This window comes from Mauremys mutica, chromosome 18 (assembly GCF_020497125.1).
Source record: "Mauremys mutica isolate MM-2020 ecotype Southern chromosome 18, ASM2049712v1, whole genome shotgun sequence".
Classification (NCBI taxonomy): Eukaryota; Metazoa; Chordata; order Testudines; family Geoemydidae; genus Mauremys; species Mauremys mutica.
In genome coordinates, this window is record NC_059089.1 from 2,575,814 (window position 1) to 2,602,249 (window position 26,436).

The 26,436-nt window shown below is 48.7% G+C and overlaps 1 protein-coding gene and 1 pseudogene across 1 annotated transcript; both read right to left on the reverse strand.

Annotated features, from left to right (window-relative positions):
- Positions 1 to 26,436, reverse strand: part of LOC123352652 — a 209,946-nt pseudogene that overhangs the window by 10,467 nt on the left and 173,043 nt on the right.
- On the reverse strand, positions 13,373 to 17,121 carry LOC123352274 (protein NYNRIN-like). Its single transcript, XM_044992136.1, has one exon. The coding sequence runs from the start codon at positions 16,917 to 16,919 to the stop codon at positions 13,407 to 13,409; it is 3,513 nt and encodes a 1,170-aa protein (XP_044848071.1). The 5' UTR covers positions 16,920 to 17,121; the 3' UTR covers positions 13,373 to 13,406.

The window sequence follows — 26,436 nt, forward strand, 5'->3', positions numbered from 1 at the left end:
CTCCCAAGGTGCCGCCCCAAGCACGTGCTTGGTAGGCTGGTGCCTGGAGCCTGCCCTGGATGCTGCAACAGGACAGAGTAGAGGTTAGAGTACAGATGGTGCTGTGGGGGTGGCATGAACCTTCACTCTTCATTTCCCCTTCCAAGAACAGAGGGGACAGGAACCCTTACCCAGCGAGGTCACAGTCTCATAGTTCTCCTGCATTACATCCCTGTAGAGGGCTCTCTGAGCGGGGTCCAGCAGAGCCCATTCCTCCCTGGTGAAATGCACAGTCACCTCCTCGAAGGTCACCGGCCCCTGAAAGAGAAAGAGTCCAACACTCAGTACCTGCTGCCCCACTCACAACCCCACTATTCACGGAACAGCTGCACCAGGGAAATGGAAGCTCCGGGAGGCACATGTTAACAGAGCCCCACCCCACCTTACCTAGAACAGCCAGGCGGCATCTGAGGGTAGAAAGAGAGAACCTTTGTGTCTCCCAGCTGACAGATGGAGGCAGGGTCTTCACATTTATCACATACCTACTAGCCAGAGCTTGATATAGGAGATGGGGCTGTCTCTGGACCCTACTGGTGTCTCCCTGGTAGGAATCCCAACACTCTCCAAATAAAATATATGGAAGAAAGGAGAAGTCAATAGTAAAGAACAGAAGTTAGAAAGATAGAAGTGTAGAAAATTGATAAAGAAAGCTATCAGAAATCAATGACCAATCAATGACAATAAGAAGGAAGTTTTTAAAAGTATATTAAGTGCAAACTTTACTAGATAGAAATGGCAGAATTATCAAAAATAATGCAGAAGAGGTAAAAGTCCTCAATAAATATTTCTCTCCTGGATTTGGAGAAAAACAGATGATGTACTCATATCATAAGATGTTGACAACGACACTCTTTCCATTCCAACAAGAAGTCATGAGGACATTAAACAGCAGCTATTAAAAATCAGACATGTTTAAATCAGCGGGTCCGGATAACTTGTATCCAAGACTTTCTAAAAGACCTGAAGTCTGACATCCATACTCATCAAGAGAATGGTGCAGCCAATACTGGATTTCATTCATTAATAAAGAATCAAAGAAGGGTAATATGATTAGTGCCCATTAACAAAGGTTTAGAGAAAATAGAGCCTATTAAACTAACGGGATATCCTTACCGGAGGAGATCAAAAGTTTGGTTGCAGCTAATAGTATTGATGTAATATACCTAAACTTCTGTAAGGGATATGACTTGATCAGCACAATATTTTTACTAAAAAAACTAGAATGATACAAAATAAACACGGCATACATTAAATAGATTAAAAACTGTGATAGTAAATGGGGAACCGTGGTCGAGTGGATTTCTTTCTAGCAGGTTCCCGCAGGGACTGGTTCTTGGCCCTGTGCTATTTAACATTCTTATCCATGAGCTAGAAGAGAGTATAAAATCATCACTGATAAAGTTTGCAGTTGCCACAACGATTGGGGTTGGTGATAATTAATGAAGTGCCAGTAGATTCAGGCTCCATCACTGGGAGTCTGGGAAGTTGTCCCAGCCCTGGCGGGAGGGTTATTTCCTGTTCCACAAAGAGGGGAAGTTCCATTCCCAACACCTGTGCCTTGAAATTAGGCCCTATCTGACACTACACCCCCATATTCATCATAGTGGTATGGTTATAATATGATTAGGACATAATTATGATGTATTTTGTACAAGATTCATCATGTGTGGTGTCACTGGAAAAGTTATGATTTGCTGAATATGATTGTCCTATTTGTGTGCACATATCATGTTCGTATCTGAAGTTATGGATATTGACTCTGTATCTGTATTTCAAATGTGCTTACTCTGGGTAACACTCACAACGAGCCTTTCAGGTAGAAAAATGAAGAAGCCAGACAGTGCTGATGGCTCATCAACAAAGACAATGGACTTTGGAAGGGCTTAGCCTTCCTGTGAATGTTTCAGCCAGCCTATTAGTCATGGATACTATGATGCAGCAGGGCCTGTGACCAGACCACATGACACTAAACTCCATTTTAGTACCTGTATTTTTCCACAAACTGGACTGGGAACTGAGTTTGGAACAAAGGGGTCACGCCATATAGAAAAGCTACATAAGGTGGGGTGTGACGGCATCCCTTCGTCTCATTCCCCACACAAGAGAACTCCTGGAAACACCTGAGAAACAAAAACTGAACTGGGGGATGTGCTAGTCCCAGGGGAAAGGGTTTTCTAGCTTGTGTATGGAAACTTGGTGGACTGCTTGTATCAATTAGTCAGGGTGAGAAACTGCTAATTCAAATTCTATCCAGATAGTATGTTAGGCTTAGTTTGAGTTTCGGTATTTTCTAAATAATCTGCTTTGATCTGTTTGTTATCACTTATAATCAATTAATCTACCTTTCTGCAGTTAATAAACTTGTTTTATGCTTGATCTTAACCAGCGTACTTTGAGTGAAGTGTCTGGGGAAAATCTCAGCTTGGTTAGCACAAGCTCGCTGTGCACATCTGTCCCAGATCGAGGGGAAGGGGCCTATATTAATGAGCTGACATTACAGAGATCACTGTGCACTATAAGATGGTATAATTCTGAATGTATCCTACAGCAAGTGTGCAAGGTTGGGGAGTTGAGAAATTGGCTGTTGTCATCTATCTGTCCTTGAGCGGCTCAGGTAAAGTGCTCAGGTAGCTTAGTTGGGTGTATGGCGTCACCTGCTGTCCTGTTGGGTGATAACAGGCCCTGGAGAGGCTGGCTGAATCTACAGCAAATCAGTGTGAGAAGGGCCAGCCCAGCTTGAGGGTTAGAGGGCACAGCGGTTCCCAGAAGCCCCCCAGACTGCCCCCTGCAGGTGACAACCCATCACACCCTAAACTACACTAGTGTCAGCAGGTTTGTCACATCCTGTCCCCTCCCTTTCTCCGCCCGAGATATTTCCTGCCTCCCACCACCTCTAACAATTCCCACCCTCCTATGCATTTACTGCTCCTCTCCCTCCAAGCAGAACCCACCACCAGCTCCCTGAGAATCCCTTACCTGAGCCAGCTCCATTGCAGCCATTTCCTTCCCCCTGGGAGGACGGGATGATCTGGAGCAAAACATGGACGCTATTCTGTAGCCTGCTGGGGTGAAAAGGGCAAGGTCTAAGAATTCAGACGGGGCTTTTGTACATTCCAGAAGCCGATTCCCCCCAGGTTTTCCCCTGCTAATGGACATTCTAGGTTCTGCCACACTGTGAAGCACAAAGTAACCTTATCCCAGTACAGGCCTAGCCCCCTCCCACCAGGGTGTAACCCTCTGACACATGGTGAAACCCTCCCAGTAACAGTCTCTCTGTTACACTTACCAAGTTTGTGGACAATACCAAGCTGGGAGGGGTTGTAAGTGCTTTGGAGGATTGGATTAAAATTCAAAATGATTTGGACAAACTGGAGAAATGAGCTGAAGGAAAGAGGATGAATCATAGAATCATAGAATCTCAGGGTTGGAAGGGACCTCAGGAGGTATCTAGTCCAACCCCCTGCTCAAAGCAGGACCAAACCCAACTAAATCAGATGAAATTCAATAGGGACAAGTGCAAAGTACTTCACTTTGGAAGGAACAATCAGAGACCAGAGAAGAGCAGAATCCAAGGAGTCACTTTGGGGGATTCTCCCTGTCATTGTCCCCAAGTCAGCTCTCTCAGGTTTACAAAGTTTTTTGATGTTACAGCCTTTATACAGTCTCTCCTGGGAGTGCCCCTTTCATTGGCTGGACCTAGTTTTAGTTTTCGGTAGTTAACAATCTTGGTTTATTGTTTATCTAACCAGTGTGTTTGGATTAAAGTGTGTTGGAAACTCCATTTGGGATAACAAGCTGGTGCATGTCATTTTCCACTGATGAAATGACAGACTTCATATGAGCTTGCGTTGTTCAGTAGCGTGCTGGACAGTGCAAGACGCACATTTCTGGGGGAAAGTTGGGCACTTGAGAATTTGCTGGTTTTCTCCTGAGGTGTAATTCAGGAGTGGCTGTCTAGCAGCACTCAATACTGTGTAGCTGGGAGAGAGTTACATGCTGGAGACTGTGTGACAAGAGGGGCTGTTCTCGCGGGAAAACAGTGGAAAAGGCACCCCAGGTTGGAGAACTGAGGGGACACAGCTATTTAACAGTCCAGATTGTACTCTGGGTAATGTCACAGACACTCATTATGACAGAGCCTCTTACAACACAGAGAAAGTAAATCCATGTCCCAAAAATCGAAGACTCCAGACAGTGGACAAGTCTCCCTGGCACTGCTTCTTGCTGACAGAGAGGTTCAGAGACAGTGAGAGAGTCCTGGGGAAGCTGGGAACAGGAAGCATGGGCTGGTGGGGTTCAGTGGAGAAAGGGAACAGGAAGGGCAGGGATATCACTGAATGCAGGATCTCAGCAGTACTAGATGTCAGGATAGCACATAGAGCAGCCCATTGGATAACATAATCCCAACTATACATACAGAATGATGGGGTCTAAATTAGCTGTTTCCACTCAAGAGATGGATCTTGTAGTCACTGTGGATTGTTCTCTGAAAACATCCACTCAGTGTGCAGCAGCAGTGAAAAAAAGCGAACAATGTTGGAAATAATTAAGAAAGGGATAGATACGACAGAATATATCATATATCCTATTTGTAAAAACAGCAAATAAATCCATGATACACCCGCATCTTGAATACTGCATGCAGATGTTGTTGCCCCATCTCAAAAAAAGATATATTGGAATTGGAAAACGTTCAGAAAAAGGCAACAAAAATGATTAGGGGTATGGAACAGTTATGCCAGACCTAACCCCCAGTTTCACTTGAGCAAACAGGAGCTATTTGACACTATGAGATACGGCTCCTGTGCTCTGTTCCCAAAGTGTTCTGCATCAGGGGAGGGTCTCTGGCAGTGTGTGCGTGTCACTGGCATATTGGGGTGATGCTGAAACAGGACAAAGTAGAAGTGGCATTGTGGGGCTGGCGTGAACCTTAACTCTTCATTTCCCCTTCCAAGATCCGAGGGGACAGGAACCCTTACCCAGCGAGGTCACAGTCTCATAGTTCTCCTGCATGACATCCCAGTAGAGGGCTCTCTGAGCGGGGTCCAGCAGAGCCCACTCTTCCCTGGTGAAATGCACAGCCACCTCCTCGAAGGTCACCGGCCCCTGAAAGAGCAAGACTCTAACACTCAGGACCTGCTGCCCCACTCACAGCCCCACTATTTTTGGCAGAGAGGAGCCAATCAAATGGAAGCTCTGGGTGGATCCCACTCAACAGAGTCCCACCCCCACCCCGCTCAGCGTATCCAGCAAATACCAGGATGAGGGGACGAAGAGAGAGCCCCTTGTCTCTCCCAGCAGATCCATCACACACCTACTAGCCACCGACTGATACAGGAGAGGGAGCCCCTAGCAGGGTCCAGGGAGAGCTCCCTGGTAGGAAGCCCAATAACCTCCCCATTGTGAGGAGCGGGATATGAAGGGAGAGGCAGCTCCAATAAGCCTGACTCATGGGTGCCCCCTTCATATCTCACAGCAGCCGCTGGTTAGTGAGCTCAGGCTCCAGCACTGGGAGTCTGGTCAGTTTGACTAGCTCCATGTAGGTCAGCTATTTTCTTTCTTCACAAATTAGGGCATTTCTGCCTCCCAACCTCCTGGGTCTGTTCCTAGAATCTAGGCCACTTATTAAATAACTCCCAGCAGGTTTGCCACACCCTGGCCTCCTCCTTTCCCCACGCTGTGAATTTTCTGCCCCGCTCCAACCTCCAGACCAGACTGTGCAAACCTTCCCATCTCCGGTGTATTTGCTGTCCCTCTCCTCCAGCAGGAACCCACCAGCAACCCCCCGATAATCTCTACCTGAACTGACTCCACTGCAGCCATTTCTCTTCCCTGTCCCACGCCAGGCTGGGATGAGCTGGAGCAAAACATGGACGCCATTCTGCAGCCTGTCTGGGGGAGAAGGGCAGTTGTGGGCGTTTCAGAACGAGTTTTAGTTAATTTCACATCAGAATTCCCCCAGGCCCTTTCCCTGCAGACAGACACCCTAGATCCTGCCATGCTGGGAAATGCTCAATCTGTTTATTACAATGTAGACCTGGCCCCTCCTGCCAGGCTAAGCCCACAGACACATTTTTAACCTCCCTTCTCCCACCCCTCACCCTCTAACAAAGTCTCTGAACACAAGGCTAGAAAAGAGCAGAACCAAAGGAGTCACTGTGGGGGATTCCATCGGACACTGACCCCATGGCAGCCACACCCCAGCAGGGGGAATATGGAGTCAGGAACTTGCTTTTCCTCTGTCTGATCCTTGTTTTGTTGACTGGAAAGTGGTTCTGCCCAGAGATGCAGCAATACATGTGTCTGGGTGGATTAGGGAGCTGGAAATCTCTCCCCCACCTCATTTCTCCCACTGCCCCTTTCAGACTCTCCTTCCCGTCCTCTCTCCCTGGCCCTCTGGCTGGGACAGTCCCGTTCCTGGGGGCTTTGCTCTCCCAGGGCTGGATTTTCTCCTGGCAATTGCTACTGGGAGGAGAAATAGGGAGGGGCTGTTTGTGCAGAGTCACTTTCTTGCCAGTCCCCAGCACTTTCCCTGAGGTCTGTCAGTTACCTGGAGACTCTGGCTCAGAATTTAGTATTAATAGGGCCCAGGGCTGCCCTAGGGGGCTAGGACCAGCTGGAGAAAGTCATCCCCTGGGCCGGGCAGAGAAGCAGCTTTAATTCAGGTCACATCCCAGCACAGAACCCTGCTGGGGGAGCAACAGCTGCTAAGCCTGGTCTCCCCGATCACAATGAAGGCTGCAGCCTCTGACCCAGGAAGCTGAACCCCAGTATCCTGAGCAGAGAGAGGGACAGAGCGTTTGAACAGCTTCCCTCCTTTAGCTCTCTGGGGAGAGCAGCTAATGAGAGCCCCTCCTCACAGGGAGAATTGCTGATCTCATTTCCCCCACTGTCGATCCGGAGTCACTCCTTGTCTTTCCATACAGTGACTCTGGATTAACAATGGTCTCAATGAAACCAGAGTTCAGAAACAATGAGTCCAGAACGCTGTGGAAGAGACCATTGTGTGGCAGCGCTGACCCCCTTCCCACCTCCCTCACCCCCAGATCCAGGACAAGGACTGGACAATCTAGGACAATGGAACTGGAAGTTCCTGCAGTTTTCAAGAGGGGAGAAGAGCAAAAATCTGTGATTTCACCTCACAGTGTTTGATAAGTGGCTAGAAAGTTATCACAGTGACTGGGCCTGGCCGGGGAATGTCGGGCAGTGCTTGGAGCCAGGATTCTGGCATAAGCTAGTCAGGGAGAAGAAGCGAGGTCAGGAGCAGCCCCCAGAGCCCCAGCCAGCCCCCCCACCAGATATTCCCTGGGACCCAGCTCCCAGAGTCCCTGGCCAGGGACCTCAGATACCCCTCAGAGCCCCACCGGCCAGAGAACCCCCACCAGAACTTCATTGCCAGGTTGGGAATCCGAAAAGGTTCCCCCCAACAAGAGACCCCAACAGCCAGAGCCCCCCCAAAAGGGACCCCCACTGGGAACTCAGTCCCTCACTGCCTGCCTAGGATCCCTTCCCCCCGCCCTCCAGCAGGATCTGCCCTGCCCTTTGCCTGGCACCCCCTCCTCCCCGCTGCGGGATCCCCCGATGCTTTACAGGGGCACCCCCTGGCCTAGCGCCGGGGATTCTCCCCCACACACTCTATGCACTGGGCACGACAGCGATCCCAGGAGTCTGCGGGGGAAGCCCAGACAGAGCCCCTGGCACAGCACCAGGCTCCCTCTAACCCCCTGTCCTGCCTCCCCAAGAGACGCCCACCCCGGCTGTTCTGCAGCCAATAGGCCCCCAGCGATACCCACCTCCAGGACCCACAGCCGCAGGGCTGGGCACATCACACCCACTCCCTGAAACCCCAAATCTCCAGAACCCACCAACCTCACTAGGGTACCCCCTGCCCAGCCACCCAGAGGCCTCCCCCCACCACAATCCCCCTTCAGCTGCTATCTCCCCACACAGCCCCACCCCCACCCAGCAACACTGTTACCTCACAGTGCCTGAGAAGTGGATAGAAAGTGACCACCGCCCCCTGCTGGCCAGTAACACAGGCAGAGGGAGCCCTGGGGGAAGTCTCTTGAACTGGAGTATGGAAGGCCTGGAGGGACAAAATAGGTAAGAAATGTCCATGCCTGTCACTAGCAAATAATGGCCACCCTGGATCCACCCCAGAGGTGGCTGCATCTTAGCACTGCGGGAAGCAACCCCTCACAGAGGCCATTTGTCATGGGGTTTGGGATACTTCTGGACCCACACTGCACTCAGAGTGACCTCCTCATCCTGTGCCAGCTGGAGAAAAGAAAAGAGTCCAGCCAACTCTCCCATTAATAGCTGGGAACCACTGATCCCCAAACATGGGGAGGCCTCTGACTTTGATGGGTATTAAATATGTGGATGGTCTCTTTCTTCGGCAAACATTTTAACAGAGATAAAGGAGGGAACAAATGATTCACAAAGGAGACGGGAAAGATGATCTCTGGCAATTTAACCCCCTACAACATCCAGGATGGAGAAGAACTCAGGGCAACAGGTTCCCTCTAAGGAAGAAATTGCTGGGATTTAGAAACATGGGGAACAGCCTCAAACCCCAGAGGATTTTTAACTGACATTTGATAATGACATAGAAAGAGGCAAAACCTGAGCTTTGAGAGCAATGTTCAGAAATGAAAGAGTTCCCAATCTGAGACATTTTGGATCCACTTTGCAAATTATAGAGAGGAAAGTGGAAAATCAGAGGGATTTTATATCAGTTGTTGATAGGAGGTAAAATCTGAGTGTTTCACATGAATATCTGATAAATGAATAAAGAGGAAATGGGCAACATTTGCAAACATTGTATATCCAGGTTCAAGAATCTGAGCAAAGGTGTAAACCTGAGATTTTCTTGGTATTTTATAATTAGAGAGACAGAGGAAAATCTCAGGGCATATTCAATTAGAAACAGACAACTAGAGAGCAGTGGGGCAAATGTTTAGGGTATTTTATATGAACCTTTGAGATTTGCACAGAAAATGTGTCACAAACTGCGTATTTGATAACATGAGAGAAAAACACCAAGATCTGAGGGGATTTTATATTGCTGTTAACGAACTAGTGGTAGAAGATGACAGAACAAGGAGTAATGGTCTCAGGTTGCAGAGGGGGAGGTTTAGGTTGGACATTAGGAAAAACTTTTTCACTAGTAGGGTGGTGAAGCACGGGAATGGGTTACCTAGGGAGGTGGTGGAATCTCCTTCCTTAGAGATTTTTGAGGTCAGGTTTGACAAAGCCCTGGCTGGGATGATTTAGTTGGGTTTGGTCCTGTTTTAGGCAGGGGGTTGGACTAGATACCTCCTGAGGTCCCTTCCAACCCTGAGATTCTATGATTCTATGATTTTATGAAAACGGGGACTGTTGGACTGGATTTTATACGATTGTCCAATACATAAACACAAAGTGATGGTTCCCCCACCCCCACCATTGCCATGGGCAGCAGGGAGCCCTTTGAGGAGCTGATTAAAAGGGCAAGGGAGGGGGAGCTGGAAGGTCCCTGGATAAAGGAAGGGGGCAGCAGTGGGGGGCGGGTGGGTGACTGGCAACTGATGGTTGGGGGCAACTGTGTTGGTAGTTAGGGGGCAGCAACTGGGATTGGGAAACGGGGGTCTGGGCAGTCCCCATGGGGGACACGTGCGCCTCCCTTCCCTGCCCTGGCAGAGAACAGGCATCTCATAGAATATCAGGGTTGGAAGGGACCTCAGGAGGTGTCTAGTCCAACCCCCTGCTCAAAGCAGGACCAATCCCCAACTAAATCCCCAAATGGCCCCCGCAAGGAGTCAGCTCCCAGCCCTGGGTTTAGCAGGCCAGTGCTCCAACCACTGAGCCATCCCACCCCCACTCCAGGGGCAGCCATGTGCTGGGGAATGACTCAGGGCAACAATTTCCCACCTAAACAAGGACAAATCGCTGCAGATAAAATGGGTGGGAAAATGCCCCTCACTAGAGAAGATTTTAAATTGACGTTTGAGACTCATGGGGAGAACGGGGGAAATCGGGGGAGACGGGAGAGCTGATCATTGGAGGGGATGGGGGGGAATCGCCCCAGATTTTATAGCCCCGTGTGAGACACTGAGCGAGAAAAGGGGCAGAACTAGAGAGAATTTGTATCGGGGGTGAGAGGCAAGTGGCACAAACAGGGACAGGATCCAATTAACCCCCCTCCCCCCTTCGCCCGCCCGCCACTTCCCCCCCCGGGGAATTTCCTGGCTGCACAGAGACAGTTCAACACCCCCCCCCGCGTCCCACTGACTTTCCCCCCCCCTACAACTCCAGCTTCTCCCCTCCCTGCCTGACACCCCCCATCTCCCCCCACACCAGAGGGGATCCCCTCCCCAGGCCCCAGTCTCTGCCCCCCAAATCCCACTGGGGCTGAGGCAGCTCTGAGGCTTCTCCCAGGTTCCCCGGGGCAGAGTCACTTTCCTGCCCAGCCCCAGTGCCCCCCCCGGGGTCTCTCACTCCCCGGGGGGCTCCGTGGGAGGCTGGACACCAGCGATGCAGGACGGCAGGAATGGGGGTGACAGGCCTCCTGTTCCTCAGTCTCACGGCGGGACCGAGGGGGTTCGTCACTCTCCGGCTCGGGAGCGCTGGGAAGACCCGACCGTGGAGGGGCCGTCGCTTGGGGGGGGCGGCCCCGCGCAGGCGCTGAGCACGTCCTTATATCACTTCTGTGGCGGGAAAAGTGCTGAGGAGATGGAACGCTGAGGGCTGGTTTTGGCGGGAAAAACCGGTTTGGACTGGTTTGAGCCTGTCCCCTGATGGTAAACAAGTCCCCTCTCAGAGATGGAGTCCAGGGGTCAATAGTTCATATGCTCCAGATTGGATCTTATTTTAAAGCCAGTGATTTACTTCATAAACATCTTATTAACCAACTAATTGAACATATTGAACAGTTTATACTTCTTACACCTAACAATGAGATAAAAAAAACAACAACACAGACAAACCTTGTCAGTAACAGCTAATGTCCTAACTGGGAAATCAGCAGCGGTTTGTAGCGGGGGGAGTGCACAGTCTGAATGTGTATGACCCGACCCCAGCCCCCAGCCCCACATAGCAGTGGGGCTTGGCACTCTCTGTGCATTGGTGTGGTGGCTGAGTGGTTAACCAAGCAGTGACAATCCAAGGAGGTTCCCTGAGTCAGTCTCACTCCTGTTGCTGGCCCAAAAGGGCCCGAGGAGGCAGCAGTGGTTCGTTGCCCAGTGTGCGTAGCACTGATTGACACACCAGGGTGGAGAAGCAAAAACCAAGTTTATTTTGAGATCTCAAAGCAGGCACTAGGAGAATTAGTATCTCAGATCCAGCGCCACAAAAACAAGCAGTTTCCCCTTTTTATATGTCAAGCTGTTTGTAAAGGCCTTTGTTTCAATCCCCCTCTACCCCTCCCTTGTTAACTGCAGCTACATTAGGCATTACATTATAGCTTGTTAGAAAAGTTCTCATTCGTATGGTTATCTGTTGGCCTTGGCAGTTCAGCACATGAAGCCTTCTCCCCCTTCCTTCCCCCGCCTCCTCACTAACTGTTGCTAGTATGAGCGGAGCTGCAGCTGTCTGCTAAAAAGCTGACTCTCACAGATTTTGCTTTTAGGCTGTTAGCATGCAGGTTGGTTAAAGTTCACAAGATGGAGTTACTGTGGCTCACTTAGACCCAGAGCAGGGGGGCCTCATCGACACTCGTGGTCTTCCACCCCCCCGAGTTACCTGGTAGCTACGCCTAGTGACACCAACAATTCCCTCCTTTGAGAACACTCAACAAACCTTTGGCAGAGTTTTCTCATACTCTGAAGACAAAAAGCGATTAAGTTCCATACAATGAGGGTCATCAATTAAGGGGTACAAAGGAACATCTGGGGAAGGGGAGGTACAAAGCTTATGTATGAGTGCTTTACAGCAAGCGAGCAAAAGAAAGAGAACAAAACAGATTACAACACCGGTGAGCAGGAGGCGAACAATACCTCCCCCTAGTCCCCCTATATTAGGTAACCAACCCCAGAGGGAATCAAAAATAGTAGGTTCTGCTTCCTGGGCCTTCCACAGGTTAAAGGCCCGTTCAGCTGACAGGATGTGCTTGTTAATATCCTGTGAAGATTCTGGGACATAGGTACAACATTCGTCCCCAATAAGGGCACAGACCCCGCCCCTTGAGGCTAAAATATAATCTAGGGCCTGGCGATTTTGCAGGGATAATAACCGGAGTTGGTAGAGCTCAGAACTTATGTCTTTTTCTATGGCCAAGGTGTCATTGGCAAACCGAGTAAGGAATACAGAAAGTCTCTTGTACAGTTGGGCCATTCGTCCTATCCCATAGGAAGGGAGGAATATCATTCCAAACCTGTCTCCCTCACCGATGGGTTCAAGGGTAGCTCTCAGGGACCGGTGGTACCTGGGGCGACCTGAGGGAGCGTGGGCCACAACACGGAGGGGAGGGCCAAGGAATCCTTTATAGCAACTTCCATGCCACCCATGTGGGAGCCACTTGTAGGCATTACGGCCACATATAAAAAATGCCTGTCCATTAGCAACCAGTCCATTAATCCCCTGCTGGCGCTGGGTGGCAATATGAGGGGGCCAGTACTGGAGCCCTTCCCCAGTATCCTGGCCAGTGCTGTTGAGAAAGGGGATTGTAACATTAGTTGTTGGAGACAAGTAATAGTGACAGGAACTATTACCTGCAAACCAGAGGGCCTTAGGTGAAGAAGGCTCCCTAAAACAAAGCAGACCTTGGGGTACAACCCGAAGTCTGATGGGGGTAGGTTTTTGTAAGAGGTTGCCAAAGGGTTGCCAGGAGCTGTTGGTCAAACTATAAAAGCGCTCCTGAGAACAATTATGACTTAGGCTTCCTCCAACTCTGCCTGACATAAAAGGCTGCCGCATATTATAAGAAGTTACCAATATTTCCTGGCAAATATCAGACCAATTTTGGGGAACGGCACGCCAGGGCAGTCCTGCTGAATGATGGGGAATCTGGGCACAGATCCAACAGTTGGAGAGATTAAACTCACGGGCAAAAGCAATTTTCAGGGCCTCATATGTATTGGTAGCCATATTTGTAGGGAGAGGTCCCCATTCTGCATGTGCTGTGGGTGTAGCAGAAGGGAACAAAAGGAATACCTCTGTAACAAAAAGGAAGGTTGTGAGAGACCCTAAACCTGAACCCATATTGGCAATTACAGCAACCCAAATGCCCAATGGATAAGAATGAAAGCCACCAAACAAATCAGAAAATAAAAGGACTAAGACCAGAAATTAGGTCGGCCTTCTGTGAATAGATAAAACCAATGTTCAGGGTGCTCGTGGGAAGTGCGCTGTGGCTGTTCAGAGAGATCACAGGGCATTCCCAGTGACCCTTATTGTCTTTTGAATAGCAGCTTAAGTCCCAAGTCGTCGCTAGAAGCTGCTTCTTTAGCAGGCTGCACAGTCCACTGTTCAGGAGCAGGCACTGCTTTCAGTCGAGAGTGATGAATCCAGTTCTTGTGTCCCTCGACCTTCGCCGCCGTGTGGGAAACAAGCAGGACAGTATGGGGTCCCTTCCACTTCTCTTGGAGAGGCTCGTCCTTCCAGGTCCGAACGAGTACAGAATCGCCTGGCTGCAAGGAGTGGACCGGGGTATCCAGTAGAGGAGGCTGTGAATCTTTGGTATACCTGTGAAGAGAAGAAAGAACAGCAGACAGAGAGCACATGTACTGAGACAAAAACCCGCAGCCTACCTCCCACTCCCCTAACAGAACCGGTGTACCATCCAGAGGCCATGCCCTTCCAAACATAATCTCGAAGGGACTAAGCCCTAACCTGCCCTTGGGGAGAGCACGAATGCGGAGTAACACAAGGGGCAAAGCATCTGGCCACTTAAGAGAGGCTTCCTGACAAATCTTAGAGAGATGTCGCTTGAGTGTCTGATTAGTACGTTCCACTACACCACTGGCCTGTGGTCGCCACGGTGTGTGTAGCTTCCAGGAGATTTGCAAGACATCTGAAATCCTTTGAACAATTTGAGATGTGAAGTGTGTTCCATTGTCAGATTCCATCCACTGGGGGAGCCCAAATCGGGGAATGATCTCCTTGACAAACTTAAGAGCCACTGTTTTGGCAGTGTTGTTACGACATGGGAAGGCTTCGGGCCATCCACTGAATCGGTCCACCATGACGAGGAGATACCTGTACCCTTGGGTTCTAGGAAACTCAGTAAAGTCTATTTGCCACACCAATCCTGGGCCTGGGGTAGGTTCCAAGGTAGCTGGCAGCACTGGCACTCCTGGTCGAGGGTTGTTCTTTTGGCAGAGTATGCATTCAGCCTGTACCTGGGATGCTAGGGGTCTAAGTCCAGAGGTTAGAAAATATTTGCTCATAAGCTGAGTAAGAGCCTCTCTGCCTGCGTGGGTAGTTTGATGCAGTTTTTGCAGCACTGGTCGGATTAAGCCCTTGGGCAAGAGTACTTTTCCCTCTGTGGAGTAAAACCATCCCTCCTTTTCCTGGAGACCAAACCTGTCAGCCAGGTATCTGTCCTCAGAGGAGTACTTAGGGGCTGCAAGCTCACCTACTGATGGAATGAGGGCATGCATTTGGGCATTCTCCTCTGTTGGTGATTTCAGGGTAGCAGCACGCTTGGCTTCCCTGTCTGCTCTAGCGTTGCCCTTGGTTACATCCTGATCCTCCTTCTGGTGAGCTCTGCAATGTATCACTGCTACTGCTGAGGGGAGCTGTACTGCTTCTAAAAGCCGGAGAATTTGAGACCCATGCTTGACCGGAGAACCCTGAGCAGTTAACATTCCCCTTTGTTTCCACAGACCAGCGTCAGCATGCAATACCCCAAAAGCATATTTTGAGTCAGTAAAAATATTAACCCGTTTGTCTTTTGCCAGTTCAAGTGCACGGGTTAAGGCCACGAGTTCAGCAAGCTGGGCAGAGGTTCCAGCAGGTAAACTCTCTGCTTCCACTGTATCGTAGAGGGTCACAACAGCATAGCCCGCCCTCCTTTGCCCATCTATGACAGCACTGCTCCCATCAGTATACCACTCACAGTCTGCATTTGAGAGCGGTTGATCTTTTAAATCTGGGCGGCTGGAGTATTGGGCATCTATGACATCCAGGCAGTCATGTTCCTGCTTCTCTGTTTCTGGTAGCAGGGTAGCTGGATTAAGAGTGGGACAGGTTTGCAAGGTAACTTCAGAGTTCTCTAACAATTTTGCCTGGTACCGAGCCACCCGAGCCTGGGTGAGCCAGAGACCACCCTTAGTGTCCAGCAGGGCTTGGACCATGTGGGGAGTGTACACGTGCACAGCTCCTCCCAGTGTCAGTTTTTCAGCTTCCCCAAGTACCAGGGCCGTGGCTGCGACCGCCCACAAGCATGCCGGCCATCCCTTGGCAACTTGATCCAGTTGTTTGGAAAAGTAGGCTACAGGACGTTTCCAAGCACCTAACAGCTGAGTAAGCATTCCCAGGGCTACCCCTTTTCTCTCATGTACATACAGTTGGAACGGCTTAGATAGATCCGGTAAACCCAGGGCTGGAGCCTCCATTAACTTCCTCTTTAAGATTTTAAATGCCCTGTCCGCTTCTGGGGACCAGTGAAAGGGGTCATGATCCGCTCCCTTAACACATTCATACAGAGGTTTTGCCCACAGTCCAAACTCTGGGATCCACATTCTGCAAAAGCCTGCCATGCCCAGAAATGCTCTAAGCCTTTTCCGGTTGCTTGGGATAGGAATCTGGCAAATAGCCTCCTTCCTTTCGTTAGAGAGCTGCCGTTCTCCTTGCCTTATGTGAAACCCTAAATACTGTACTTCTGAGAGAGCAATTTGAGCCTTGTTCCGAGCCACCCGGTATCCTCTGAGCCCAACAAAATTCAGGAGGCTCACAGTGGCCTGGAGGCAAGGGGTTAATCCCACCGCGGCTATTAACAGGTCATCAACATACTGCAGGAGGAGAATCCCGTCCGGAGTATTCCACTCCTCCAGGTCTTTGGCCAGCGCCTGGCCGAAAAGCGTAGGGGAGTTCTTAAATCCCTGTGCTAACACAGTCCAGCACAGTTGCCTCTTAACCCTTTTTATGCCTTCCCACTCGAAGGAGAAAATCTCCTGAGATTGGGTATCAACTGGAATTGTAAAGAAAGCATCCTTCAAATCTAGGACTGAAAAATGGGTATACTGCCCCCCTATAGAAGCTAACAGCGTATACGGATTTGGAACAAGGGGGTGCAGAGTCTTAACCCGCTCATTGACTGCCCTCAAGTCCTGTACCAGCCGATACGTCCCATCAGGCTTTTGCACGGGCAGGATGGGGGTGTTCCAAGCTGATTGGCATTCTCGTAGTACCCCATGCTCTAGGAATCGAGCTATAGTCTTTTGCAGTCCCTCTCTGGCCTCCCTTTTAATTGGATACTGTTTGATCCGCACTGGGCTTTTTCCTGGGAGGAGTTGAACCTTAACAGGGGTGTGATGGGTTGCCTTTCCAGGGACCCCTGATGCCCAAGCAAGGGGATACACCTGGTCCTCCCACTGGCTCCACTCTGGGGCTTGCATGGCTGAGGGTTCAACTGCAAGGGCCATTATCCAGGCATTCTCAGGGGGTAAGGTAAGAGTTATATCATCTTGAGTGAAATGCAGAGTGGCACCCAAACGACAAAGCAGGTCCCGTCCTAAAAGGGGTGTTGGACAGTCAGGGAGGTAAACCAGCTTGTGAGATACAGTTGTGTTTCCCAAGGCACATTCCGCTGGGGCATATACTGGGCACCTGGTTCCCTTCCCCGTGGCACCAATCACTGTAAGGGAGTCTGCTACTGGCAGCTGTAGGGGTTGATTTACTGCAGTTCGTGCTGCTCCAGAGTCTACTAAAAAGTCTATTTCTGAATTTCCCACCCTCATTTTTACTCGGGGTTCCGGGGGCAGGATGGTCCGTCTCCCCTGACACCCCTAATCTTGATCTTCTGTTGCCATCATGGGGGTATCTTCCCTTTCAGGGCACTCATTTTTCCAATGTCCCTCCTTCCGGCATATGGCACACTGGTTGCGACCCAAACGCCTTTCCCGGGGACCGGGGCGCCCACGTCCACGGCCTCTCATCCCCCGGCCCCTTTCACTTTTCTGTGACCCTTCTCTGCCGCCGGCCTGCACCGCCGCTACCATCATTTTCACTTGCCTTTTTTCCTTCTCTCCCTCTCTAAGGGCATAAGCCCTGTTGGCAGTCTCCAAAATCTGAGCCATAGACATTCCCATTAAATCCTCCTTTTTCTGCAATTTCCTTTTAATATCAGGGGCCGCACGGCTAGTAAAGATACCTTTTATAATTGCCTCAGTTGCTGCATTGTCAGGGTCTGCACTTTGCCGGATGGAGTCCCGAATACGCTGTAGAAAAGCCACTGGACTCCCTTTTGGCTCCTGGATCAGCTCATACGGTTTGGCCCAATTGTTATGTCGGACAGCCGAGTGCCTGAGGCCATACATAAGCAATTCCTTATAGGAGTTAAGCATCTTCAAACCCCCCTCCTCATTCGGATTCCACCTGGGGTCCACTGTGGGGACAGCAGTTTCTGGCAAGGGTTTTCTATCTCTATCCTCTTCATGCTGTCTCTGTGCCTCTTCCCTAGCTTTAGCTATAACCTGCTTCCTTTCCACTTCAGACAACAAAGTTCTCATAAGTATGTTGCAATCATCCCAGTCAGGCTTATGGCTAGCTAGACACCCTTCAAAGACTGAAATGAACCGACTTGGATTCGTTGAGAATTCCCCTGCTTCTGCCTTAAAGGCAGCTAAGTGTACAGGGTTAAAAGGAACATGAGAGTACACTGGCACAATCTGAGCTGCACGCTCCTGTGTTCCAGGACGGGCTACCACATTCTCAGTAATCAACGGATACAATCCCACCGAGGGGGCATTCCCTGGAACCTGTGGGGGTGTTGGAGCCGAAGGGGACACCGATTCTGCCATTACAACCGTGGGAGGGTTCTGGGGATTAACAGCAGTTACTACCGAGTCTGTCAAAGTCAAATGGCATTTATGTAAAATATCAGGCCTATTTCTTAACTTCATAAACATATATGCATAGAGATGTTCATTCCATTTACCAGTTTTCTGACAAAACAAAAGCAATTGAAGGATCGTGTTGTAATTAAGTGATCCTTCTGGTGGCCACCTTTCCTGGTCCTCTAGCTGATATTGAGGCCAGTCAACTGTACAGAATTTTTTTAGATTATTCTTAGTCATCGGATCCGAGCCAAGCACCTTCCAATGTGCTAGAATGCATTCTAGGGGCGTACACCTTGCCCTACTAACCTTTCCCTGTCCTTGCCCCATACCATGGGCTTGCCCTTAACCCACTATAGAACACTCTCTCGTCTAGTGGGAATTACAACGGCTGGGCGTCCCCAGTCTCAGGCAAAAGTCCACACCACTGGACCGTTCCTACCTTATTCACAGGACCGGTTCCCCACCATCGCCCGTAGCTGCTTCTCCACTATCTGAGTGCGTTGCACCGTTGTGCCCTTCGGGGTCGACCAAACCACGTCTCCGCCGAGGCCCCCGATGAACTCACCGGTGCGCGCTGAGCATCGGTCGTTGCCGCAATCCGTCGGCCTCCAGGAGGGATCCGGGCAAGGCTAAATTTTGCCTCGAGCCCACCCAGGGACGCCAAAACTGTTGCCGGCCCAAAAGGGCCCGAGGAGGCAGCAGTGGTTCGTTGCCCAGTGTGCGTAGCACTGATTGACACACCAGGGTGGAGAAGCAAAAACCAAGTTTATTTTGAGATCTCAAAGCAGGCACTAGGAGAATTAGTATCTCAGATCCAGCGCCACAAAAACAAGCAGTTTCCCCTTTTTATATGTCAAGCTGTTTGTAAAGGCCTTTGTTTCAATCCCCCTCTACCCCTCCCTTGTTAACTGCAGCTACATTAGGCATTACATTATAGCTTGTTAGAAAAGTTCTCATTCGTATGGTTATCTGTTGGCCTTGGCAGTTCAGCACATGAAGCCTTCTCCCCCTTCCTTCCCCCGCCTCCTCACTAACTGTTGCTAGTATGAGCGGAGCTGCAGCTGTCTGCTAAAAAGCTGACTCTCACAGATTTTGCTTTTAGGCTGTTAGCATGCAGGTTGGTTAAAGTTCACAAGATGGAGTTACTGTGGCTCACTTAGACCCAGAGCAGGGGGGCCTCATCGACACTCGTGGTCTTCCACCCCCCCGAGTTACCTGGTAGCTACGCCTAGTGACACCAACACTCCTGAGGAGATTCTGCACCAAAAAAATTCTGTGCACAATATTTTAAAATTCTGCAAATTTTATTTGTCAATAAATAAGTGTGGAGGCTCCAGCATGGCAGGGGGGAGCACAGGCTGCTGGATGCACGGAGGTGGGAGATCACCCTGCAGCCCCCACTCTCCTCCAGTGAAACAGACTTGGTGGTGGGGCTGCACCTCTCTACTGCCTACTCCAGGAGCCACAAAAAGACTCCCCAGAACTGCTCATGAGGGGCACATGTGCCTTCCCTTTGCTTCCCCATCAGGAAGTCAGAAAGCCTGAGCAGCTGGCCCCAGGCGATTTGAAAGGGCCTGGGGGCTCCTGCCACCACTACCGGCAGCACAGCGGGACTAAAGTGGATTCCTCCCCACCCTTGTGTTGCCGGCTCAAAGAGCCCGAGGCGGAGCAACAGCAGGGTTCGTTGCCCGGTGTGCGTCGCACTAATTATCACACCAGGGTGGAGAAGCAAAACCAGGTTTATTTGGGCCCCAAATAAGGTGTCAGGGAGAAAAGCATTCTCAAATCCTGCACACCCGCGCGGAGGCGGGATCCCAGCATTTATACCCCCCTTGTTTGTGTAAGCCTTTTGTTCGGTTTTCCCCCTCACCCCTCCCTTCCCAGCAGCAGCTACATTAGGCATTACATTTCAGCGTGTTAGAAAAGGTCTCATCCACAAGCTTATCTCTGGCCTTCACAGAACAAACGCATACAGATTTTCCTTCCCCCTCTCCCCCTCCTCCCCGCCGCTTCTGCTGTTTCAAACTCCTGCATTTGCAAGCTGAAATTGCTGACAGTTACACATTTTGCTTGCAGTCTGTTAGCATCTTAGGCTGGTTAAAGTTCACAGCATGTAAGAACTTTGGTTCACTTCAGGCCCAAAGTCACAACTTTGGTTTACTCAGGCCTAGTGGCACCAACAATTCCCCCCTTTGAGAATACTCAACAAACTTTTGGCGAGTTTTCTCAGACTTTAAAAACAAAAAAAACAATGAAGCTTTACAGATATATGTACAACTGCTCTTTTGAGCTTAGTTACTCCCAACCCAGGAATGAATGCATGGACAAAAGAGTGGAATGTTCATTTAACAACTAAGGGATTGGGACGCTCACTATAAATCAGGTAGGTATACCAAGTGGTTTAATTTCCCAGATGTCTCGGTGAATAATTCAGTCCCACATGCATGCTCCCCATGAACCCAGCAGGATTCGGTATGTGGGAGCCCACACCCACCCTAACCGGTCCATATGCTTGGAAGGAGCACTCTGAATGTCCCCACTTCCATCCAGAAAGTGTCCAAGTATGTCTTCATGACCACAGATCAGATGGTATTCCTGATGCATCTGTAAGGGCAATGGGCCAAGTCTGGTCTAGATCCCACTGCAATACCTTCCCAGCCTCAGTGATATTCAATACCATCTCTGTCAGTAACTTCTGGGTCATAGAACTAAGGGCTGAAATGACATATAACTCACCAACTCCAGCCTGTACTTAAAATAGCTGAGTTTCAAGAATAAGGCTAGTAGCCTTTTCTAGTTGGCCCAATTTCTTATCATGTTCTTGGCTTTTAAGATATTGGCCCTAGCCCACAGGGATCTGCTCAATTCTCTTTCTTTCCAGAGGAAATAACCCAGGCCCTCTGTTGTGCTAATCTAATGGCAGCCCCTTGTGAGCAATCTGGGTATGTAGAAGTGATTTGAAAACTGGATAAGGGCAATGTCATTTAAAATCCAATTAGGGAGGGCAATACATACTGAAGGATTTATCCAAAACACAGGGCACAGCCTGTAGATTAAACCCCAAAAGTCAATTAATACCACATTCCCAATCATGGGTCCCATAAATTTCTTCCTTGCCAGTGTACAATTCTTTGTTTCTTCACCAGGGTCAGTTCTCAATGTCCTTTTAGTCAGGAATTCCTGGACTTTGGCAATGTCAGTGGAGTGAGTGTTTCTTCTTCTTTCCCAAAACAATTGTGGTTTAGCATCCTACAGGGGAGAGGTTTCCAGCACATATCACCCTGTAATGGCTTTGCTTTTTCTAGAAAAGTCTAAAGGCACAGTTGGTCTGTCAGTGGACAAGGGAGAGGTTGTCCAGAAGCTGTCCAGAAGCACAGTAGAACTAGAAGAAAGAATAGGCTAATCATCAATAGGAAAATTCTTCTGATGTGGAGGGGTCTTTTTGCAGTGAGAATCCTGGGTCCAAGCAGTCAGTCTTTGGCACTTCACAGCAGTGTTGGTAGACAGGAGGACTTGGAAAGGGCCTTTCCAGCGTGGAGCCAAGGCAGTCTTTCGTTGATGGATCTTTATGTAGACCCAGTCTTCTGGTTCCAAGGAGTGGGCAGGGCTGCTAGGATCTTTGGGTTGTTTCTTCTTTACCTGTGAGAAAAAAAAAACCTAACACATTGCATTAGTGTCTTTGCAGATTTTACAAATTTTATAGTTGCATGGGCAAATTTAAGTCCCCCCTTTTTCTGGTTTTTAGCCAAGTAATGGTTCTTATACTTATTAGTGCCAAAGGAAGGGCATCTGGCCACTTTAAGTTTGTCTCAGCACAAATCTTGGCCAGTTTATTTTAGCATGTTAGCTATTATTTTTTCTTCAGTTAACTCATTCTTTTTCCTTTTCCCATTTTTTTCTTTAACCTATAAAGGAAACTTTTACTTATACACCTTTTGTTAACAATGAACACATACACAGTACATTAGTCTTATTTAATGTATGCCACATATACCCTTTTACTAAAATAACCTTATTACAGAGCTTTAGAACAACAGGCCAGGACAAGCACACCCACTTTGATGAGTTCACTTAATACAACCTCTAGTCCAATAGCTTTCCACCATCCCAGCCCTCTGGCTAGAAGTCTGAGGTAGCCAGAAGGATCCCATGTACAATATGGGGAGTGGGTTAACTTTCCATGTCCTTGCTTTCAAAGACTGTTAGTATGCAAATTTTAATAACCACTCTAAATTAAAAGATTTGGCCAATGAAGTTTCTTTCTCTTACTTAAGAAAATGTATTAGACTTTAGTATATCACATTTTTCTGATATATCCAAACACTCTGTATTCTAAATTGAACAAAACAAGTATCTGCATTTCAATTTAACACTGCCACTTGATTTTAAATTAGACCATCCCATAAAAATATTAAACACAACAATTCTGGCCACTTGAGACAAACACCACAAGACAGAACATAGAACACAAAACATAATTGTTACTCTGTCAGTAAATGCATGATATGTTGAATGCTGTTCAGCTGGCATTAGTTTTCTTTGATTATCTGAAAGACAAAGCAAAAGTCTATCCCTTCTGGGCAGTCAATCATTACTTAAAATATACGAATACTCTTGTTAATTCAGGAGAATTACCCCATATTTTCTTTGCCTGAATTTATTTACAAACATTTCAAAGACACCAAAAACTTCTCTTTAGCATTTTTACAAAGTTCAACTGCTGTTCCCTCCAGCAACTAAAGAGTTAACTTTTCACTTTCCCTTAAATCACTTGCTTTTTCCTTCAGCAGCCACTTACCAATTCAAATCACCATTTCAAATATCCTCCTGAGTATTTGAAATTTTCATGCTTATACTCACTTACTCCTTCTTTCCACTACACCCTTAAAAGTTTCCAACCTGTTTTCCAATCTCTCTGTTGCCTGCCTGCCTGGGCCCGATCCTGCTTTTCTCGCTGAACTGTTCCTATCCTGGACACAAACTTATTCCACTACCAGTTTAGCTAGGAGGGTGGGCTTCACAACTACCCCCCACCCTTCTGGTCTTTTCCCTAAAACATTTTATTCCCAAAACTACTCAAGTCCTCCCTAGTAAGGCTTGCCACCTGGCAAAAATACACGGCCATTGGGTAAAGGCCATTTACTTAACACACAATCCAAACTCCTAAAGGGGGTCTACCCAGAGACCCACCCATTTGTCTGCTGACACTTAAACAGAAAAGAAAATTACACAGAGAGCAGAGAAAATTACAGTCTAAGCCAGATTTTTCCTACTTCTATTACATTGTCCGTTACGGGGGGGGGGGGCAGGACAGAATTATCTCAATACAACCTCAGAGCTTCATCGCACACATGGCTTCCACCCTGAGGAATTACGAACGAGAAGTTCAGTTCTGCCCACACACCCAACGCCCAAATAAACAGAGCAGAAAAACCAACAGTAACCGGTTAAACAGAACAGAGCTAAAACTAGATAGTGCACCAAAACCAGATAGTGTTTCCTTATTCTATTAGGGCTCACCTTTAATCATACAATCCTTATCATATAATACCAACAATACCAAACAAAGCAAACATAAAATAACAAGGGTAAAACAGATAGATGGTGTAAATTCTGCAGGGCTCCCCCATTCTCTATTGCTCACCAAACTGTGACAAATTTCTGTTACCAATTATCCCTTATGTCAGGTGATCAAACTGACATTGCAGGACGGGGGTGGGGGTGGGGGGGTAGAGAAATCACACCATATATCCAAATTTTAAAGCTTCATTAAAAATAATAAAACAACAATGGAGAGTATTGGGAACACTCCCACATCACTCAGGAAAAATATGAATGCCCCAAGCCTTAAGCTACTTTAATACTTACACATATCCAGACTGGCATGTCTGTGTATAATGTTCAGAGAAGGGAAATAGGTGGACGGGAGATTATCCTGTATACAGCTTGTCCAGAATTTCCAACATGCTTCCACTCTTGGGATGGCTGTTCTTTTACACCCTGGACTCTCCTGCGGCGTCTCTTTCAGAGATTCCAGTTCAGGTCAGCTGCCCTATGGCTTCGGGGTTGCAAAAACTGTTGGATCTCACTGAACCGTTAAGCTTTGCAAATGCAATCTCAGTTCTGTAACTTATACTGCTTTTTGGTTTGCCTTTGTCTCTGTTTTCCACAACCAGCTGGGGCTGAAAGCAGTTTTACTTAGCATAGTTTGTGCAGGCTCTTGACCTTGTACGCAGAGCAGCTCTCTCTTTATCTCTGGGGTTAGCCGAGTTTCAAATTAACCCGTTCCTAGACAAATTGCTCACACTGTGTCAGAGGCTTTTTTTTTTTGGTGATTAAAAGCTCCTCTGAGCTATATGATCTTATCTAGATTGAAGATACCTTCTAATGGGCACTGTTTAGATGGATTTTCACACATGTGAAGATTCCAATTCTCTAAATACCTGCAGGTTTTAGGACCATAATGTACGTACATGTACTATGCTGGGGTACCCTTAGGGGGTGAGGTAGAATTTTTAGACTGTCTCTTACCCATTTTCCACTTACACACACAGAGAGGGTACCCTGTCCGCGCTAGCGGCTCATAAACTAAGAATCTCTCCCTACAGAACATTCACACAGGGGAGACTAACGAGGATGACTGACTCTCCTACACCCCATTTCAGCAAAGAGCGTCGGCTAGTCTCTGGGAGACACAGCGCCGTATACTCTAATTGCATCCAATGAGATGATCAGACTGTCAGTAGCCCACACGGAAAGGAAGGGGGGGGGAAGATGGGTTCACACATTCCTAGACCCAGGCAGCTTCCTCGCCGGACGATGCCAGGCTGAGTCAGCCCACCGTGGGTCGGATCTCCTAAAGATCCACTAGTTACTGGGCTTGCGTTAGACTACTCCTGATCATTAGCAATCGCTTCACAGGGCAATCTGGGCGTCTTCCAGTAACGAACACTCACACAGGTATACACACACACACACACACCAAGGCCATTGTTTCCTATTGCCACGATGCATCTTATCTTGCTGCACAGTCAATAAATTCAAATGGCATGAGCCCAGCAGAGACAGACATTCCCATGGACAGTCCTCCTCCCAGTGCAGCTCTGGGGCATATGATGAGGGATTTTTTTACAAGAGCTCTACATACAAACAGCTTCAGAAGCTACCCATTCGCTGACAAAACAGAAATAATTGAAGGATCATGTTGTAATTAAGTGATCCTTCTGGTGGCCACCTTTCCTGGCTCTCTAACTGATACTGAGGCCAGTCTACTGTACAAAATCTTTTCAGTGTACTCTTAGTCAATGGATCTGATTCAAACACTTTCCAATTCACAAGAATGCATTCTAAGGGTGTACACCATGCCCTGCCTGTACTCTGTCCCTGCCCCATACCACAGGCTTGCCCTTGACCCACTATAGAACGCTCTCTCGTCTAGTGGGAATTACAACGGCTGGGCGTCCCCAACCTCAGGCAAAAGTCCATACCACTGGACTGTTCCTACCTTATCCACGAGACCGGTTCCCCACCGTCGCCCGCAGCTGCTTCTCCACTATCTGAGTGTGTTGCACCGTTGTGTCCTCCAAGGTCAGCCTGACGCGTCTCTGCCGAGGCCCCCGGTAAAGGCACCGGTGCGCGCTGGGCGTCGGCTGTGACCATCGTCCACCGGCCATTGGAGGAGTCCGGGCAAGGCACAATATTGCCTCGAGCCCACCCAGGGACGCCAAAACTGTTGCCGGCTCAAAGAGCCTGAGGCGGAGCAACAGCAGGTTCGTTGCCCGGTGTGCATAGCACTAATTATCACACCAGGGTGGAGAAGCAAAAACCAGGTTCATTTGAGCCCAAGTAAGGTGCCAGGGAGAAAAGCATTCTCAAATCCTGCACACCCGCTCGCAGGCGGGGTCCCAGCATTTATACCCCCCTTGTTTGTGTAAGCCTTTTGTTCGGTTTGACCCCTCACCCCTCCCTTCCCAACAGCAGTTACTTAAAACATTACATTTCAGCGTGTTAGAAAAAGTTCTCATCCACAAGTTTATCTGTTGGCCTTCACAGAACAGCACAGACGCATGAAGCCTTCTCCCGCCTTCTCACTACTATTGCTAGTTTAAGCGGAACTGCAGCTGTCTGCTAAAAAGCTGACTCTCACAAATTCTGCTTCTAGGCTGTTAGCATGCAGACTGGTTAAAGTTCACAGGATGTAAGAACTTTGGTTCACTTCAGGCCCAAAGTCACAACTTTGGTTTACTCAGGCCTAGTGACACCAACAATTCTAAAGTGATTTGCAACCCACCACCATCCCAAACGGGTCATTTTGGGGAAGCGGCCCCCTCATGCTGCATAGCTAGGCAGAGTAGGGGTGTCTATGCAAACACGGCCTGTTCCTGAAGTCTTCCCCCAGCTCCTCACTAGATGTGAG